The sequence below is a fragment of the Cherax quadricarinatus genome, chromosome 81, assembly GCF_038502225.1.
Source record: "Cherax quadricarinatus isolate ZL_2023a chromosome 81, ASM3850222v1, whole genome shotgun sequence".
NCBI lineage: Eukaryota > Metazoa > Arthropoda > Malacostraca > Decapoda > Parastacidae > Cherax > Cherax quadricarinatus.
Genome location: NC_091372.1, coordinates 8,116,982 through 8,137,287, shown reverse-complemented (window position 1 = coordinate 8,137,287; position 20,306 = coordinate 8,116,982). Strand labels below are relative to the sequence as shown.

General features: G+C 38.6%; 1 protein-coding gene across 3 annotated transcripts in view; it reads left to right on the top strand.

The window, feature by feature from the left end:
- LOC128699868 (probable E3 ubiquitin-protein ligase HERC1) overlaps window positions 1–18,271 on the top strand; it is a 153,912-nt gene extending 135,641 nt beyond the window's left edge. For all 3 annotated transcript variants that reach the window (XM_070102319.1, XM_070102318.1, XM_070102317.1), the window contains 2 exons: window positions 1,797–1,947; window positions 18,154–18,271. In XM_070102319.1, the coding sequence (XP_069958420.1) occupies window positions 1,797–1,947; window positions 18,154–18,256 (254 nt within the window). In that variant the 3' untranslated portion in view covers window positions 18,257–18,271. The remainder of the gene's footprint in view (window positions 1–1,796; window positions 1,948–18,153) is intronic.
- Window positions 18,272–20,306: the final 2,035 nt, after the last annotated feature.

Below are 20,306 nucleotides of genomic sequence, written 5' to 3'. Positions count from 1 at the left end.
CAAAATTGTCAAAGTACCACACTTGGATCCACTTCGAGGACAGCGTGAAGCAAGTTTCTATACGGGCAGAGAGCAGCAACTTCACTCTGGGTGTACCCTTCTCCAGAACATCACTTCATCTAAGATCATTTATCCCCAGGATGACTTGAGTATGGAACACATTCGTACAGCATTATGATGTCAATAAGATAGTCAGTTGATCAGATGAAAATGCTGTCCCACAGATGGCTCCAACTTCATTCTGTTCCCTACTTGTATGTTTCATAACAATAAAAATGCTTTCAAATGAGCTGATGTAGGTAACAGCTCTTAGCTTGCCAATAAAGTTAGGAATCCTTAGCCTGTAAATAGCTTGTTAATAAAGCTAGGGATCCTTAACCTAATCTTGTCAAACCCTGTGTAAGAAAAAAATAGAGATAAAGATAGAGATAGTGAAATAGAGATAGAGATAGAGCTAGAGAAAGATAAAAGAGAGATAGAGATAAGTGATAAAGAGAGAGATATAGAAATAGAGATAGATACCCCGCTACTTATGAACAGGTTTGGTCTTGAGCGGTCGTTAATAAGTAGTACATTTGTTTGTGCTTAACACCAGACATATTAGGGGTATAATAATCACAAATAACACACGTATAGTAGGTTACATTTAACCTGTAAACGGTCCAAACGTATATATACGTTCTCTCGTGTAGTGCCCCAAATTTTTTTAGAAAAAAAAAAAGTTTTTTTAATAGGAAAAAAGAGCATATGGTACCCAGGCATCCCCAATTATTTTAATACAGTGCACAGTGAGTGCGCACACCCATTCTCTCATGTTTAGGCGACTCAGGCTTATCGTGGCAGTGTTGAATGTATGACAAATAAAACGTAGATATACGTTTGGGGCACTAGCGGTAAAAACGTATATATACATTTGGACCGTTTACGGATTAAACTTATAAATACCACAAGCTGAATACAGTCCTTTACATATATGACCCAAATAGTGTTACAGGAGTTGAGCTACAGTACTGATGCATGTAAAACCCATCCATCCTTTGCATTCTTTGTTTTTACAAACATCTCATTTGTAAGTTGAATTACCTTGAACACAGCTTGTATTTAAATGGGTGGCTTTCTGTATATGTAGTATTTTCCATTGTAAATGCAAAATTTATCATGATACGAATAGAAACTACTACTGCATACACATTGCCATACCATAGTTTGAGTATACATGCTGATTGCTTTATTCGGATTTGCTCTATGCAGATTTGTTTTTGTGAGATGTTTTGTTAATATGCAGAGTTCCATATATGCAAGGAGTGTGTGATCAATGTGGTTTGTGAAGTGTATCAGTGTTTTATTAATGTGGAAAGTGGAACAGAATTCTTCCTCCGTAAGCAATGCGTGATGTAAGAGGCGACTAAAATGTCGGGAGCAAGGGGCTAGTAACCCCTTCTCCTGTATATATTACTAAAGATAAAAGGAGAAACTTTAGTTTTTCCTTTTGGGCCACCCTGCCTTGGTGGGATACTGCCAGTGTGTTGAAAGAAAGATAGATTTATAGCTTGATTAAATGTACTGCAGTATGGTGATATCTTTATGCATGCACAATACACTAATAACCCCCACATCGGAGAATGAAACTTGTGATGATGTTTTGGTCTGACCTGTGCCATTAACTAGAGGGACTGAAATGTCATTGTAAGTTTTGTTCTCCTGTGTGCGAGATGTTTGTGCATTGTTCCAGTCATGTTATTGTGCCATTTTGTTCTTTTTGGCATGCACAATTCTTGACACTTGCTGTATCCCAGAGAGTCAGGTGACGCTATGGATGGACGAGATGGCTTGTGGAGAGGATTGGGACACTTGTGAGGTAAAGGAAGATCTTCTCTTGGACATCACTACCCAGCTGCTGCTCTCCACCTTCCTCCTGCAGACGGGGGTCTCTCAAACACAACTTGGGTACGTTGTATTTCTCACAGTTAGAGAGATAGTTTATATCTTTGTAATGGTTACAGTGTGAGATTACAGCTTAGGTTTGCTAAGTACAAAGAAAGCCACTATCATGCCGGGGCATTTCAGACAGACTGATCCTAGTACGTACATAATGACTAACTTAAATCTAGACAAGATAAGAGTGGTTAACCTGTATTAAAACCTTCATTTAGCCTTAATACTAATGCAAGGTTGTCAAGGTGGAATTTTATAGGAATAATAATCTTGAAGTTGCACATAAAAAATATTACAAATAATGGTTCAAACAGTAATATTTCATGGATTGGCAGATGTTTAATAGACTAGAGGTCATATATAATATAATATTTGGGAGAGTTGCTTCAGCTGATTAGAAGTTGTTTTGGTTGGTTTAGTTAGTACTGAGACATGAGATGATTTTTAAGTAAAGTCCTAAATTTATAAGTAGTCAGGGGATCCTTTACCAGTTCAGGTAGTGAATTCCAGATCTTCAGGTCCTTTATATGCATTATATTTTTACATAGTGTGAGACTGACATGAGGGATGTCGAAGAGTGCCTTATGCCTTGTGTTGTGACTGCGTTCTGTTGTAGCTATCAAGGTGAAATTTAAGTGGAGGGTTTATATTTGAGTTTAATGTTTTGCATATGTTGTAGGCACAATAAAATATGTGTCTCATATATTTAGTAAGTTCAGGCTTTTGAAAAGTGGTGGTGTGTGCTGTCTAGCACAGGAGCTGGTATTCATCCGAACAACAGATTTTTGTTGGGTTATTAAAGGTTTAAGGTGGCTGGCTGTGGTTGATCCTCAGGCACAAATACCATAGGTGAGATAGGGATATATTAAAAGAGTGGTATAGGGTAAGGTGTCATTTGGGGTACATAATATCATATCTTGGAAAGGATGCCTACTGATTTGGAAATTTTCTTGGAGATATGATGGATGTGGGAATAAAATTTAAGATTGCAGTCAAGAAGACCTAGAAATTTACCCTCATTGTGTCTTGTAATAGGGGAACCATTTATTGATATATTAAGTTGGATATTTAAGGCTGCTTCCAAACAGCATGAAGTATGTTTTGTCTGTGTTGAGAGTGAGTTTGTTAGTCATCATCCAATACGTGTATACATTTTTAGCAGCTCGTTGTTTACAGTGTCTCTAAGTATAGCTGGGTTTGAGTGGGAGTAGACATAAATAGTGTCATCTGAGAATAGAACTGGTTTAAGGAGTTTAGATGCATTGGGGAGATCATTGATGTAAACGAGAAAGAGGAGTGGGCCTAGGACACTAACCTGGGGCACTCAGACAGCTACAGGCTGAATAGTGGAACTGACTTCATTTGTGTATACATACTGGTGTCTATTGTTAAGATAAGATTTGGGGTAATTGAGGGAATGTCCTCTGATGCTGTAATGATTTAGTTTTAGGTGCAGGAGATTGTGGTCCATTGTATCAAAAGTAAGGCAAGTTTGATATAGGTCTGTAGTTGTTCAAATCAGTTGGATCACCTCCTTTGAGGATCGGGGTGACCCTTTGCTGTCTTGAGTATAGATGGGAAGGTTGAGGATTCTACAGATTTGTTAAACATTGTTGCGATAATGGGTGACTGCACATGAGCTGCTTTTTTATATATGAATGGTGGTAAGTTATTTAGATCTTCTTCTTTGTTTTTTAATGATTTAATGATGAGTGAGACTTCAGTAGAATTAGTTGGAGCTAGATATAGAGTACACCTACCATCCGACTTAAGACAGAGTTCGGTTCCAAGAAACCGGTCGTAAGTCGAAATGGCCGTAAGTCGAACTTTACTACTGAATATCAACAAAACATTTTTGTAATGACTTTATTTTGTTTTATTTTGGTATTTCATGTTTTACTTTACTTTTTATGTTGTTAGTACTGTATTTTATACTGTAAGGTTTAGGATAAACACTGTGTACAACAGAAATAGTTGTTTATTTCCCAGAAATTTGGCATAAAAAACACGGTCATAAGTCGAGTGGTCGTAAGTCGAGCAGGTCGTAAGTCGGATGGTAGGTGTATTTGGGTAGTTGCCAGTGAGGTAGTCTTTTGCTGGGTATTTGAGCTTGGAATTTTGCTTGCTAGCTTTGATCCTACAGTAGCGAAGAAGACGTTAAATTTGTTGGCCGTGTCTATAGGCTGTATGTGAGGTTCATCTGGTTCAATAAAGTTTATCTCTCTGTTTCTAGACAGATTCTAGAGCCCAAACTTTTGGAGAGGGTTTGCCAGGTCCCTTTCATATCACCTTTTATTTCAATAAATCTATAGGGAAAGGAAGGCGGGGTAGGGGTCGTCCTCGAAAGGGTTGGAGAGAGGGGGTAAAGAAGGTTTTGTGGGTAAGGGGCTTGGACTTCCAGCAAGCGTGCGTGAGCGTGTTAGATAGTGAATGGAGACGAATGGTACTTGGGACCTGACGTTCTGTTGGAGTGTGAGCAGGGTAATATTTAGTGAAGGGATTCAGGGAAACCGGTTATTTTCATATAGTCGGACTTGAGTCCTGGAAATGGGAAGTACAATGCCTGCACTTTAAAGGAGGGTTTTGGGATATTGGCAGTTTGGAGGGATATGTTGTGTATCTTTATATGTGTATGCTTCTAGACTGTTGTATTCTGAGCACCTCTGCAAAAACAGTGATAATGTGCGAGTGTGGTGAAAGTGTTGAATGATGATGAAAGTATTTTCTTTTTGGGGATTTTCTTTCTTTTTTGGGTCACCCTGCCTCGGTGGGAGACGACCGACTTGTTGAAAAAAAAAAAAAAAAAAATCTGTTTTTGTAATGCATTTGCTTTGATTTTCGTATTACAGTGGAACCTTGAGTTTTGGCTGTAATCTGTTCCAGGAGCTAGGCCTAAACTCGAAATGGCCTAAAGTCGAAGCAATATTTCCTATAAGAAATAATGTAAATAAAATTAATCCGTTCCAGACCCACAAAAATATTCACAAAAAGGGCATTTTTTAAAGATTAACTATAGTTTAACATACATATAGTACTTAAATGAGTAATACAATACATAAATAAACATTTGAAATCACATTTACGTACCATTATTGAAGAGTCTTTCTGGTATCTGGAAGATGGGGGGGGAGGAGAGAGGGAGGAATTATTGTTTGGAAGGGGAATCCCCTTCAATAAAGACTTTAGGTAACAAGTCCTTATCTGGGGTTACTTCTCTTCTTTGTCTTTTAATGCCACTAGGACCAGCTTGAGAGTCACTGGACCCCTGTCACACAAAATAACTTTTGAGAGTGCTCCTTTCCTGGCATCTCTTTAAGATTTGCCTAAAATGGGACATTGTTTTGTCACTGAGCATGTTGCAGAGATGGCTTGTTTCAGCTTGCTCAGGGTGGTATTTTTCCACAAAACTTTGCAACTTAATCCACATTCCACACATGTCCTTAACCACTGAAGAAGGCACCTCCTTCACTCCCTCTTCCTCCTCCTCTGAAGCAAGTTTCTCATGGTGGCTTATTTCACAGTCACAATCAGTAAACAAGCACTAAATGCAATGAATTTATGTATTGTGAAATGTTTGGATGAGCGCACAGGGTAATGTTCTCTCAAGGATAAGCAAAGCTAGACTGGCGCATGGCGCCTACCGCACAGGTGCGGGCAGGCAGACAGGCCTGATACTCCGGCTGAAACACGGGGCACAGGCCTAAACTTGGGACAATTTTAGCCGAAAAAATCTGTTGAAACTCGAAGCGGCCGATGCTCAGGGCAGCTGAAACTCGGGGTTCCACTGTAGTTTTCTGAGTATTGACGTGTACCGATTAGCCAGTTCTTTAGTAATCTGGCCTAATTTGAACAGTTTTTCAAGTTGGTGCTTTTTATCAATGGATTTGAGGATACTATTTGTTAGCCATGGGCTGTTTAGTCTCTGCTGTGATCTGCTTCATTTTGATTGAACAATATCTGTTATAGAGGTTTTGGGTTTTATGTAAAAAAGTTTTGACATTTTTGTCAATATTGCTGTCAGCTAGCTCTCTGCCAATCATTGTCACCTAAGGCTAGTATTAAATTATTTACCGATGGCTCTTTATTCAGGCGAAATGAGATCTTTCTCGAGTCTTGAGGCAATTTACGTAAGTTGGTTATGAGAAAGGTGGGGTAGTGGCTTGTAGTGTTGTCTGTGATTATACCTGCTTGTAGTGGAGATATCGTGTTGATCCAGATATGCTCAAGTAATGAGGCACTTGTCTCAGATTCTTGTTGGCTTAGTTATGGAAGGTAGCAGCAAGTAGTTGTTCATAGTGTTTGTGAAATCAGCTACTGAAGGGTCAGTTGATTGGATGAGGTTTATGTTGAAGTCTCCTGTAAGTATCAGGTGGTGTGTAATCAATTCTGAGTCAGTTATCCTTTTTCTAAGGTTACCACTAAAAGTGTAAGTATTTGTGTGTGCTAATCTGTAGACTATTATAGTTTTTTTTTTTAAGTTTTTAGATGTGAATTTAACTGTTATATATTCACCATTGTCGTCCCTTGTCCAAGTAAATTTCATACATTCCATACACAAATAACCTGCACATAGAAGAGAGGAGTTTGTGACGACATTTCGGGTTATTTGTGTATCGTTCCAGTCACAGTATTGTGCCTTTTTTTTGTTACTCATACATTCCAGTTTGTCAGAGTAGTAGATGGCAGTGCCTTCCCCTAGTTGGTCAGGCCTGCAATTATGTATGGCTGTGTAACTAGGTATGGTAAATTTTTTTTTTTTTTTTTTTTTTTTTTTTCAACAAGTCGGCCGTCTCCCACCGAGGCAGGGTGACCCAAAAAAGAAAGAAAATCCCCAAAAAGAAAATACTTTCATCATCATTCAACACTTTCACCACACTCGCACATTATCACTGTTTTTGCAGAGGTGCTCAGAATACAACAGTCTAGAAGCATACACATATAAAGATACACAACATATCCCTCCAAACTGCCAATATCCCAAACCCCTCCTTTAAAGTGCAGGCATTGTACTTCCCATTTCCAGGACTCAAGTCCGACTATATGAAAATAACCGGTTTCCCTGAATCCCTTCACTAAATATTACCCTGCTCACACTCCAACAGATCGTCAGGTCCCAAGTACCATTCGTCTCCATTCACTCCTATCTAACACGCTCACGCACGCTTGCTGGAAGTCCAAGCCCCTTACCCACAAAACCTCCTTTACCCCCTCTCTCCAACCCTTTCGAGGACGACCCCTACCCCGCCTTCCTTCCCCTATAGATTTATATGCTTTCCATGTCATTCTACTTTGATCCATTCTCTCTAAATGACCAAACCACCTCAACAACCCCTCTTCTGCCCTCTGACTAATACTTTTATTAACTCCACACCTTCTCCTAATTTCCACACTCCGAATTTTCTGCATAATATTTACACCACACATTGCCCTTAAACAGGACATCTCCACTGCCTCCAACCGTCTCCTCGCTGCTGCATTTACCACCCAAGCTTCACACCCATATAAGAGTGTTGGTACTACTATACTTTCATACATTCCCTTCTTTGCCTCCATAGATAACGTTTTTTGACTCCACATATACCTCAACGCACCACTCACCTTTTTTCCCTCATCAATTCTATGATTAACCTCATCCTTCATAAATCCATCCGCCGACACGTCAACTCCCAAGTATCTGAAAACATTCACTTCTTCCATACTCCTCCTCCCCAATTTGATATCCAATTTTTCTTTATCTAAATCATTTGACACCCTCATCACCTTACTCTTTTCTATGTTCACTTTCAACTTTCTACCTTTACACACATTCCCAAACTCATCCACTAACCTTTGCAATTTTTCTTTAGAATCTCCCATAAGCACAGTATCATCAGCAAAAAGTAACTGTGTCAATTCCCATTTTGAATTTGATTCCCCATAATTTAATCCCACCCCTCTCCCAAACACCCTAGCATTTACTTCCTTAACAACCCCATCTATAAATATATTAAACAACCATGGTGACATTACACATCCCTGTCTAAGACCTACTTTTACCGGGAAATAGTCTCCCTCTCTTCTACACACCCTAACCTGAGCCTCACTATCTACATAAAAACTCTTTACAGCATTTAATAACTTACCACCTATTCCATATACTTGCAACATCTGCCACATTGCTCCTCTATCCACTCTATCATATGCCTTTTCTAAATCCATAAATGCAATAAAAACTTCCCTACCTTTATCTAAATACTGTTCACATATATGCTTCAATGTAAACACTTGATCTACACATCCCCTACCCACTCTGAAACCTCCTTGCTCATCCGCAATCCTACATTCTGTCTTACCTCTAATTCTTTCAATTATAACCCTACCGTACACTTTTCCTGGTATACTCAGTAAGCTTATTCCTCTATAATTTTTACAGTCTCTTTTGTCCCCTTTCCCTTTATATAAAGGGACTATACATGCTCTCCGCCAATCCCTAGGTACCTTCCCCTCTTTCATACATTTATTGAACAAAAGTACCAACCACTCCAACACTATATCCCCCCCTGCTTTTAACATTTCTGTCATGATCCCATCAGTACCAGCTGCTTTACCCCCTTTCATTTTACGTAATGCCTCACGTACCTCCCCCACACTTACATTCTGCTCTTCTTCACTCCTAAAAGATGGTATACCTCCCTGACCAGTGCATGAAATTACTGCCTCTGTTTCTTCCTTAACATTTAAAAGTTCCTCAAAATATTCTCGCCATCTACCTAATACCTCCATCTCCCCATCTACTAACTCCCCTACTCTGTTTTTAACTGACAAATCCATATTTTCCCTTGGCTTTCTTAACTTGTTTAACTCACTCCAAAATTTTTTCTTATTTTCATTAAAATTTCTTGACAGTGCCTCTCCCACTCTATCATCTGCTCTCCTTTTGCACTCTCTCACCACTCTCTTTACCTTTCTTTTACTCTCCATATATTCTGCTCTTCTTATAACACTTCTGCTTTGTAAAAACCTCTCATAAGCTACCTTTTTCTCTTTTATCACACCCTTTACTTCATCATTCCACCAATCACTCCTCTTTCCTCCTGCACCCACCCTCCTATAACCACAAACTTCTGCCCCACATTCTAATACTGCATTTTTAAAACTATTCCAACCCTCTTCAACCCCCCCATTACTCATCTTTGCACTATCCCACCTTTCTGCTAATAGTCGCTTATATCTCGCCCGAACTTCCTCCTCCCTTAGTTTATACACTTTCACCTCCCTCTTACTTGTTGTTGCCACCTTCCTCTTTTCCCATCTACCTCTTACTCTAACTGTAGCTACAACTAAATAATGATCCGATATATCAGTTGCCCCTCTATAAACATGTACATCCTGGAGCCTACCCATCAACCTTTTATCCACCAATACATAATCTAATAAACTACTTTCATTACGTGCTACATCATACCTTGTATATTTATTTATCCTCTTTTTCATAAAATATGTATTACTTATTACCAAATTTCTTTCTACACATAGCTCAATTAAAGGCTCCCCATTTACATTTACCCCTGGCACCCCAAATTTACCTACTACTCCCTCCATAACATTTTTACCCACTTTAGCATTGAAATCCCCAACCACCATTACTCTCACACTTGAGTCAAAACTCCCCACGCATTCACTCAACATTTCCCAAAATCTCTCTCTCTCCTCTACACTTCTCTCTTCTCCAGGTGCATACACGCTTATTATAACCCACTTTTCACATCCAATCTTTATTTTACTCCACATAATCCTTGAATTAATACATTTATAGTCCCTCTTTTCCTGCCATAGCTTATCCTTCAACATTATTGCTACTCCTTCTTTAGCTCTAACTCTATTTGAAACCCCTGACCTAATCCCATTTATTCCTCTCCATTGAAACTCTCCCACCCCCTTCAGCTTTGTTTCACTTAAAGCCAGGACATCCAGCTTCTTCTCATTCATAACATCCACAATCATCTCTTTCTTATCATCTGCACAACATCCACGCACATTCAGACTTCCCACTTTGACAATTTTCTTCTTCTTATTCTTTTTAGTAATCTTTACAGGAAAAGGGGTTACTAGCCCATTGTTCCCGGCATTTTAGTTGACTTTTACAACACGCATGGCTTACGGAGGAAAGATTCTTATTCCACTTCCCCATGGATATAAAAGGAAAATTAATAAGACCAAGAACTATTAAGATAAAATCAAAGAAAACTCAGATGAGTGTGTATGAATAAATGTGTATATGTATGTGTAGTGTGACCTAAGTGTAAGTAGAAGTAGCAAGACATGCCTGTAATCTTGCATATTTATGAGACAGACAAAAGACATCAGCAATCCTACCATCATGTAAAACAATTACAGGCTTTCGTTTTACACTCACTTGGCAGGACGGTAGTACCTCCCTGGGTGGTTGCTGTCTACCAACCTACTACCATATGGTAAATATGTAAATATGTAAATATGTCTGTCAAATCTTGTTTGAGCCAGGTTTCAGTAAGAATAATGAAAGTTATAGTAGCATTTAGAGACTTCAGTAATGCAATGAGGTCTTCATAGTGTTTACTCAATGATCTAACATTATAGTTAAAAACTGTCATGTTCTTGCTGGCACTATGTAGAGTTTTAGCCTGACTGGCAGTGTAGTAATGGCAATTACGTTAGGATTATTTGTGCAGTTCAGTAAGATGTTGATATCAGGATTGATATTTGTATTTATAAAAATAAGGGAGGATGTAAATAGGTATCTACGGAAGATACACATACAGAAATAAGCTGTTGCAATTATCAAAAAATAAAAATCATTGACTGTTAACCACTAACAAATATGATGATGTGATAATAACTATTTTCCAGGAAGATACATTGGCTACACTAGTGGATACACCAATGTTGTAAGTTTCAAGCTGATCAGAAGAGATGTTCTCAAGTTATCATGTGGAAACTAAAATTGGGAGTGGTGGTGGTGGTTGTGAAATTGTCTAGGTGACATCTGTGCAAGCCATTAGTTCCATGAACATTCCATTACAGTTCACTTGTGTTGAAAATTTTAAGCTAATAAAATAAAGCATTCAAGTTTTAATCAAAAATCTTTAGGGAAATAAGAGCTGGTAACCCCTAAGGTACAGTACCTCTGGGGAGACCTAATGAAACTGAAATGAAACTTTGCTATCTTTATGACATGGTTGTAGTTTCAGTGAAATTATAATTGAAAAAGTAATTTATTATTTATTTTAAAGCCTTTTGTACTACATTGCCCATCTCCCATGAAGGGCTATTAAAGTCCCACGTACAGTTTTGTGAACTAGTACAGTGGAACCTCGGCTTACGAATTCGGTCTGTTCCATGAACTTGTTTGTATCCTGATTTGTTGGTATGCTAGGTCAATTTTCCTCATTTAAATTAATTGAAATGCAATTAATTTGTTCCAGCTGAGTTCCTGCTCTCAGGAGGCATGACAAAATAACCCTATTATCAACTCTACGGCTTATTTATCTGTCACAATTCATCTAATATGGCATAATAAACAGTATAAATAACATAGAAACCTGATATACATCTAGAATGAATAAAATATGTCATTACTTGGACAGCGGAGGGAAGAGGATTGTGGTCATGAGAGTGGTCGCGCATTTTCGTTATGAAAACGTCAAGAGGTGTTAATATAAGAGAAACCAGTTTGTAAGGCTGAATTAGATCTGGTGCACATACGACATTTACATACCTTGGAGAAGAAATGCAGAGTGGCAGATCCTGTCAGGAGTTCAATAGTATTTATATTTATCTCGCTACACTACGTATCTCATGTGAGCTGTTTCTCAGTCAACCATGTCAACAGCAGCTTTTCCATCTTTTCATTGACAAGGGTCCGTTGTTTAGGAATTACTGTAACACCCTTTCCTGGCGCTATAGCTTTTATAGGCTCCTGCTTTAGTATTGTATGTATATTAGAGGGGCTACGCTTGTACTCACTCACCAAGTCCTTAACCCTCGTTCCTAGTCTGTGCTTATCAATGATTTCTTGTTTTAATTCCATGCAAATCATCATCTTTTTCTTCTCAGCACTGTCCTTTGCACTTGCTTTCTTAATACCCATGATTAGAAGAAAAAAAATCTGATGAATTAACTGCATGAAACGTAAGGAAATCATGAGACTTCCTTGCACCGTGAGGATAGCTCTGTAAGCACATGTGCACTGGTGACCATTGTCGTGGTGCAGACTGAATTATATGCAGTACGTACGTAGTAGTAGTATTATAATTATTATTGTACTATTATGTATTATATTATTATTATATTGTTGTTGTTATACATTATTATTACATATTTTCATTATTAGTAGTTTTTTTTTTTTTTTTTTTTTTTCAACAAGTCGGCCGTCTCCCACCGAGGCAGGGTGACCCAAAAAAGAAAGAAAATCCCCAAAAAGAAAATACTTTCATCATCATTCAACACTTTCACCACACTCGCACATTATCACTGTTTTTGCAGAGGTGCTCAGAATACAACAGTCTAGAAGCATAAACATATAAAGATACACAACATATCCCTCCAAACTGCCAATATCCCAAACCCCTCCTTTAAAGTGCAGGCATTGTACTTCCCATTTCCAGGACTCAAGTCCGACTATATGAAAATAACCGGTTTCCCTGAATCCCTTCACTAAATATTACCCTGCTCACACTCCAACAGATCGTCAGGTCCCAAGTACCATTCGTCTCCGTTCACTCCTATCTAACACGCTCACGCACGCTTGCTGGAAGTCCAAGCCCCTTACCCACAAAACCTCCTTTACCCCCTCTCTCCAACCCTTTCGAGGACGACCCCTACCCCGCCTTCCTTCCCCTATAGATTTATATGCTTTCCATGTCATTCTACTGTGATCCATTCTCTCTAAATGACCAAACCACCTCAACAACCCCTCTTCTGCCCTCTGACTAATACTTTTATTAACTCCACACCTTCTCCTAATTTCCACACTCCGAATTTTCTGCATAATATTTACACCACACATTGCCCTTAAACAGGACATCTCCGCTGCCTCCAACCGTCTCCTCGCTGCTGCATTTACCACCCAAGCTTCACACCCATATAAGAGTGTTGGTACTACTATACTTTCATACATTCCCTTCTTTGCCTCCATAGATAACGTTTTTTGACTCCACATATACCTCAACGCACCACTCACCTTTTTTCCCTCATCAATTCTATGATTAACCTCATCCTTCATAAATCCATCCGCCGACACGTCAACTCCCAAGTATCTGAAAACATTCACTTCTTCCATACTCCTCCTCCCCAATTTGATATCCAATTTTTCTTTATCTAAATCATTTGACACCCTCATCACCTTACTCTTTTCTATGTTCACTTTCAACTTTCTACCTTTACACACATTCCCAAACTCATCCACTAACCTTTGCAATTTTTCTTTAGAATCTCCCATAAGCACAGTATCATCAGCAAAAAGTAACTGTGTCAATTCCCATTTTGAATTTGATTCCCCATAATTTAATCCCACCCCTCTCCCAAACACCCTAGCATTTACTTCCTTTACAACCCCATCTATAAATATATTAAACAACCATGGTGACATTACACATCCCTGTCTAAGACCTACTTTTACCGGGAAGTAGTCTCCCTCTCTTCTACACACCCTAACCTGAGCCTCACTATCCTCATAAAAACTCTTTACAGCATTTAATAACTTACCACCTATTCCATATACTTGCAACATCTGCCACATTGCTCCTCTATCCACTCTATCATATGCCTTTTCTAAATCCATAAATGCAATAAAAACTTCCCTATCTTTATCTAAATACTGTTCACATATATGCTTCAATGTAAACACCTGATCTACACATCCCCTACCCACTCTAAAACCTCCTTGCTCATCCGCAATCCTACATTCTGTCTTACCTCTAATTCTTTCAATTATAACCCTACCGTACACTTTTCCTGGTATACTCAGTAAGCTTATTCCTCTATAATTTTTACAGTCTCTTTTGTCCCCTTTCCCTTTATATAAAGGGACTATACATGCTCTCTGCCAATCCCTAGGTACCTTCCCCTCTTTCATACATTTATTAAACAAAAGTACCAACCACTCCAACACTATATCCCCCCCTGCTTTTAACATTTCTGTCATGATCCCATCAGTTCCAGCTGCTTTACCCCCTTTCATTTTACGTAATGCCTCACGTACCTCCCCCACACTTACATTCTGCTCTTCTTCACTCCTAAAAGATGGTATACCTCCCTGACCAGTGCATGAAATTACTGCCTCTGTTTCTTCCTTAACATTTAAAAGTTCCTCAAAATATTCTCGCCATCTACCCAATACCTCCATCTCCCCATCTACTAACTCCCCTACTCTGTTTTTAACTGACAAATCCATATTTTCCCTAGGCTTTCTTAACTTGTTTAACTCACTCCAAAATTTTTTCTTATTTTCATTAAAATTTCTTGACAGTGCCTCTCCCACTCTATCATCTGCTCTCCTTTTGCACTCTCTCACCACTCTCTTTACCTTTCTTTTACTCTCCATATACTCTGCTCTTCTTATAACACTTCTGCTTTGTAAAAACCTCTCATAAGCTACCTTTTTCTCTTTTATCACACCCTTTACTTCATCATTCCACCAATCACTCCTCTTTCCTCCTGCCCCCACCCTCCTATAACCACAAACTTCTGCCCCACATTCTAATACTGCATTTTTAAAACTATTCCAACCCTCTTCAACCCCCCCACTACTCATCTTTGCACTAGCCCACCTTTCTGCCAATAGTCGCTTATATCTCACCCGAACTTCCTCCTCCCTTAGTTTATACACTTTCACTTCCCTCTTACTTGTTGTTGCCACCTTCCTCTTTTCCCATCTACCTCTTACTCTAACTGTAGCTACAACTAAATAATGATCCGATATATCAGTTGCCCCTCTATAAACATGTACATCCTGGAGCCTACCCATCAACCTTTTATCCACCAATACATAATCTAATAAACTACTTTCATTACGTGCTACATCATACCTTGTATATTTATTTATCCTCTTTTTCATAAAATATGTATTACTTATTACCAAATTTCTTTCTACACATAGCTCAATTAAAGGCTCCCCATTTACATTTACCCCTGGCACCCCAAATTTACCTACTACTCCCTCCATAACATTTTTACCCACTTTAGCATTAAAATCCCCAACCACCATTACTCTCACACTTGATTCAAAACTCCCCACGCATTCACTCAACATTTCCCAAAATCTCTCTCTCTCCTCTACACTTCTCTCTTCTCCAGGTGCATACACGCTTATTATAACCCACTTTTCACATCCAATCTTTATTTTACTCCACATAATCCTTGAATTAATACATTTATAGTCCCTCTTTTCCTGCCATAGCTTATCCTTCAACATTATTGCTACTCCTTCTTTAGCTCTAACTCTATTTGAAACCCCTGACCTAATCCCATTTATTCCTCTCCACTGAAACTCTCCCACCCCCTTCAGCTTTGTTTCACTTAAAGCCAGGACATCCAGCTTCTTCTCATTCATAACATCCACAATCATCTCTTTCTTATCATCTGCACAACATCCACGCACATTCAGACTTCCCACTTTGACAATTTTCTTCTTCTTATTCTTTTTAGTAATCTTTACAGGAAAAGGGGTTACTAGCCCATTGTTCCCGGCATTTTAGTTGACTTTTACAACACGCATGGCTTACGGAGGAAAGATTCTTATTCCACTTCCCCATGGATATAAAAGGAAAATTAATAAGACCAAGAACTATTAAGATAAAATCAAAGAAAACTCAGATGAGTGTGTATAAATAAATGTGTACATGTATGTGTAGTGTGACCTAAGTGTAAGTAGAAGTAGCAAGACATGCCTGTAATCTTGCATATTTATGAGACAGACAAAAGACATCAGCAATCCTACCATCATGTAAAACAATCACAGGCTTCGTTTTACACTCACTTGGCAGGACGGTAGTACCTCCCTGGGTGGTTGCTGTCTACCAACCTACTACCTATAGTACATACGTATAATAATAATAATAATAATAATCATTATTGATTTATTATTGATTTAGATAAAGAAAAATTGGATATCAAATTGGGGAGGAGTATGGAAGAAGTGAATGTTTTCAGATACTTGGGAGTTGACGTGTCGGCGGATGGATTTATGAAGGATGAGGTTAATCATAGAATTGATGAGGGAAAAAAAGTGAGTGGTGCGTTGAGGTATATGTGGAGTTAAAAAACGTTATCTGTGGAGGCAAAGAAGGGAATGTATGAAAGTATAGTAGTACCAACACTCTTATATGGGCGTGAAGCTTGGGTTGTGAATGCAGCAGCGAGGAGGCGGTTGGAGGCAGTGACGTCCTGTCTAAGGGCAATGTGCGGTGTAAATATTATGCAGAAAATTTGGAGTATGGAAATTAGGAGAAGGTGTGGAGTTAATAAAAGCATTAGTCAGAGGGCTGAAGAGGGGTTGTTGAGGTGGTTTGGTCATTTAGAGAGAATGGATCAAAGTAGAATGACATGGAGAGCATTTAAATCTGTAGAAGGAAGGCTGGGTAGGGGTCGTCCTCGAAAAGGTTGGAAGGAAGGGGTAAGGGAGGTTTTGTGGGCAAGGGGCTTGGACTTCCAGCAGGAGTGCATGAGCGTGTTCGATAGGAGTGAATGGAGACGAATGGTATTTGGGGCCTGACGATCTGTTGGAGTGTGAGCAGGGTAATATTTAGTGAAGGGATTCAGGGAAACCAGTTATTTTTATATAGCCGGACTTGAGTCCTGGAAATGGGAAGTACAATGCCTGCACTCTAAAGGAGGGATTTCGGGATATTAGCAGTTTGGAGGGATATGTTGTGTATCTTTATACGTATATGCTTCTGAACTGTTGTGTTTTGAGCACCTGTAAAAACAGTGATTATGTGTGAGTGAGGTGAAAGTGTTGAATGATGATGAAAGTATTTTCTTTTTGGGGATTTCCTTTCTTTTTTGTTTCACCCTGCCTCGGTGGGAGACGGCCGACTTGTTGAAAAAAAAAGTCATTATTATAACAATAATAATAATACAATATAATAGTAATAGTAATAATAACAGTAAGGAGAAACTTCAGAAGGCTGCCAGTAGTTGGTGCCACCATCAGCAAAACATTGGTAACCACTACTAGTACACTTTTCACCTGTCTAGACTTGAGTAGTCTCTTGGTATTAGGTTGTCTGCCCGAAATACCTCAGCTTGATAGTGGCTTTCTTTGCTTCAATTATATTATATGTAAATACACACTGTAACCTTTGCAAAGAAATAAATATTTTTATTTATTTATTTAAGGAACCTCCCTTGAGGGGTAAGTTTGCATCCTGAAATTTCCTTCGTATCCAGGAGCAAAAAATCGACCAAATGACGGTTCATATCCTGCAAAAGTTCGCATGGTGGGGCATTCGTAAGCCGAGGTTCCACTGTAGTATATAGTTTGAGAGTGTAGTTTGCCTTTTATTTACATGTAGCCCACAGTTTGGAGAGAGAACTTTAGACAGTGTTTCAATCTCTTCTAGACCATTACAGTATCAAGTCTGCATATATCGTAGATCAATACCTGATTCTTTGGCTTTTTTTTGTTTTTATAACACACACGCCATCTTCCACCGAGGCAGCAGGGTGATTTGTAAAAGAAGAAATGAAAATATTTCTTTTTTACATTTAGTAATGTATACAGGAGAAGGGGTTACTAGCCCTTCTCCTGGCATTCTAATTTCCTCTTGTAACACATGGCTTACGGAGGAAGAATTCTTTTGTCCCCTTCCCCATAGATTGGGCAAAATGTAGAGGGGTCATTTAGTAATACGTATTTGTATGCACTTACAATTCATATGTGGTTTTTGTGTGCTTTGTATCAGAGTTCTACTTCTTGGTTACATTAATGGCAAAAATCAATCCTCATTACTCATATTTTTGTCTCAAATATACGTACAAATAACATTAATCTCATTGTGTTATAATTGTAATACCACCTTTGGCCTTTATCTTTCTTATTAACATGAGACAGAAATGCTGCAGAATTACACTCATTAATTTGTATTTGTATTAATATCATCCTTAAGAATCAGATGGTATAATTAAGTGTTTAAAACTCCCATTAATAAATTATGAAGTTTGAAAGGTAACAATAATTGAAATGTCCTTGTTTTCCAGCGTGCATTACTGTAATATCATGAGAGAAATTTTCCGACTGGTTTATCACATTAGACGCCGGCTAGTCACTCTGAAGACTCAAGAAACCTCAGGTAGGACTTAGAGTTGAAGATTACAGTACTGTAGTGACATTTATGGTGTCTTTCAAAATTGAGAAAAGTTAAAATAGTGTGTCATATAATTGTGCAAATGTGTAACAAAGAATAAGGTAAGATGAGCTAAAATTTGTTTTTAACCCAGAGGGTTAGCCACCCAGGATAACCAAGAAAGTCAGTGCATCATTGAGTACTGTCTGTCTTATTTCCATTGGAATCCTTCAGTCTTGTTCCCCAGGATGCCACCCACATCAGTCGGCTAAGACAAGTACCTACCTACTTACTGCTAGGTGAACAGGGACAGGTGTAAGGAAACATGACCAATATTTCCACTTGTGTCGGGGATTGAACCACGGACAGTGTGTAAGGCAAGTGCACTGCCAGCTAAGCCCTGGGACACTGCTGGCAAAATTATTGCTGCCAAGAATAATATGGTTATTATTGTTCATTGTTTGCTTTTATAATACAGTAAATAATAATAATAATACGTAATAATATTAATGGTGAAAGTGTTTGTTTTGGGTCATCCTGCCTCAGTGGAAGACAGCCAGTATGTTAAAAAAATAATAAGTATTAATAATAATAATAGACTAGGTATTTATATCAATGTCGACAGTGTGGGGTAAAGACAAACATGAAATACTTGGGACATTTTGCCGGAATTGTTAAATGTTGATGAAGATAGGGAAGCTGTGATTTCATGTACAGGGCAAGGAAGAATAACATCTTGTAGGAGTGAGGAAGAGCCAGTTGTGAGTGTGGGGGAAGTTCGTGAGGTAGTAGGTAAAATGAAAGTGGGTAAGGCAGCCGGGATTGATGGGATAAAAATAGAAATGTTAAAAGCAGGTGAGGATATAGTTTTGGGGTGGTTGGTGCTATTATTTAATAAATGTGTTGAAGAGGGTAAGGTACCTAGGGGTTGATAGAGAGTGCATAGTTCCTTTGTTTAAAAGCAAAGGGGACAAAAGAGTGCAAAAATTGTAGGGGAATAAGCCTGTTGGGTATACCTGGAAAAGAGTATAGTAGTTTTTTTTTTTTTTTTTTTTTCCAACAAGTCGGCCGTCTCCCACCGAGGCAGGGTGACCCAAAAAAGAAAGAAAATCCCCAAAAAGAAAATACTTTCATCATCATTCAACACTTTCACCACACTCACACATTATCACTGCTTTTGCAGAGGTGCTCAGAATACAACAGTTTAGAAGCATATACGTATAAAGATACACAACATATCCCTCCAAACTGCCAATATCCCAAACCCCTCCTTTAAAGTGCAGGCATTGTATAGTAGAGTTATTATTGAAAAAATTAAGAGTAAGACGGAGAGTAGGATAGCAGACGAACAAGGAGGCTTTAAGAAAGGCAGGGGGTGTGTAGACCAAGTGTTTACAATGAAACATAAAGGTGAACAGTATTTAGATAAGGATAAAGAGGTTTTTGTGACATTTATGGATTTGGAAAAGGCATATGACAGGGTGGATAGAGGGTCAATGTGGCAGATGTTGCAAATGTATGGAATAGGAGGTAGGTTATTGAAAGCAGTGAAGAGTTTTTATGAGGATAGTGAGGCTCAGGTTAGAGTATGTAGGAAAGAGGGAGATTATTTCCCAGTAAAAGTAGGTCTTAGACAGGGATGTGTGATGTCATCGTGGTTGTTCAGTGTATTTATAGATGGGGTTGTAAGAAAAGTGAATGCGTGGGTGTTGGCAAGAGGTGTGGGGTTGAAAGATAGAGAATCTAATACAAGGTGGGAGTTGTCACAGTTGCGCTTTGCAGATGATGCTGTGCTTTTGGAAGATTCTGAAGAGAAGTTGTAGAGGTTAGTGGATGAGTTTGGTAGGGTTTGTAAAAGAAAATTAAAAGTGAATATAGGAAAGGGTAAGGTGATGAGGATAAAAAAAAAAATTAGGTGATGTAAGATTGGATATCAGATTTGAGGGAGAGAGTATGGAGGAGGTGAATGTATTCAGATATTTAAGAGTGGACGTGTCAGCAGATGGGTCTATGAAAGTTGAGGTGAATTATACAATTGATGAGGGTAAAAAGGTGATTGGTGCACTT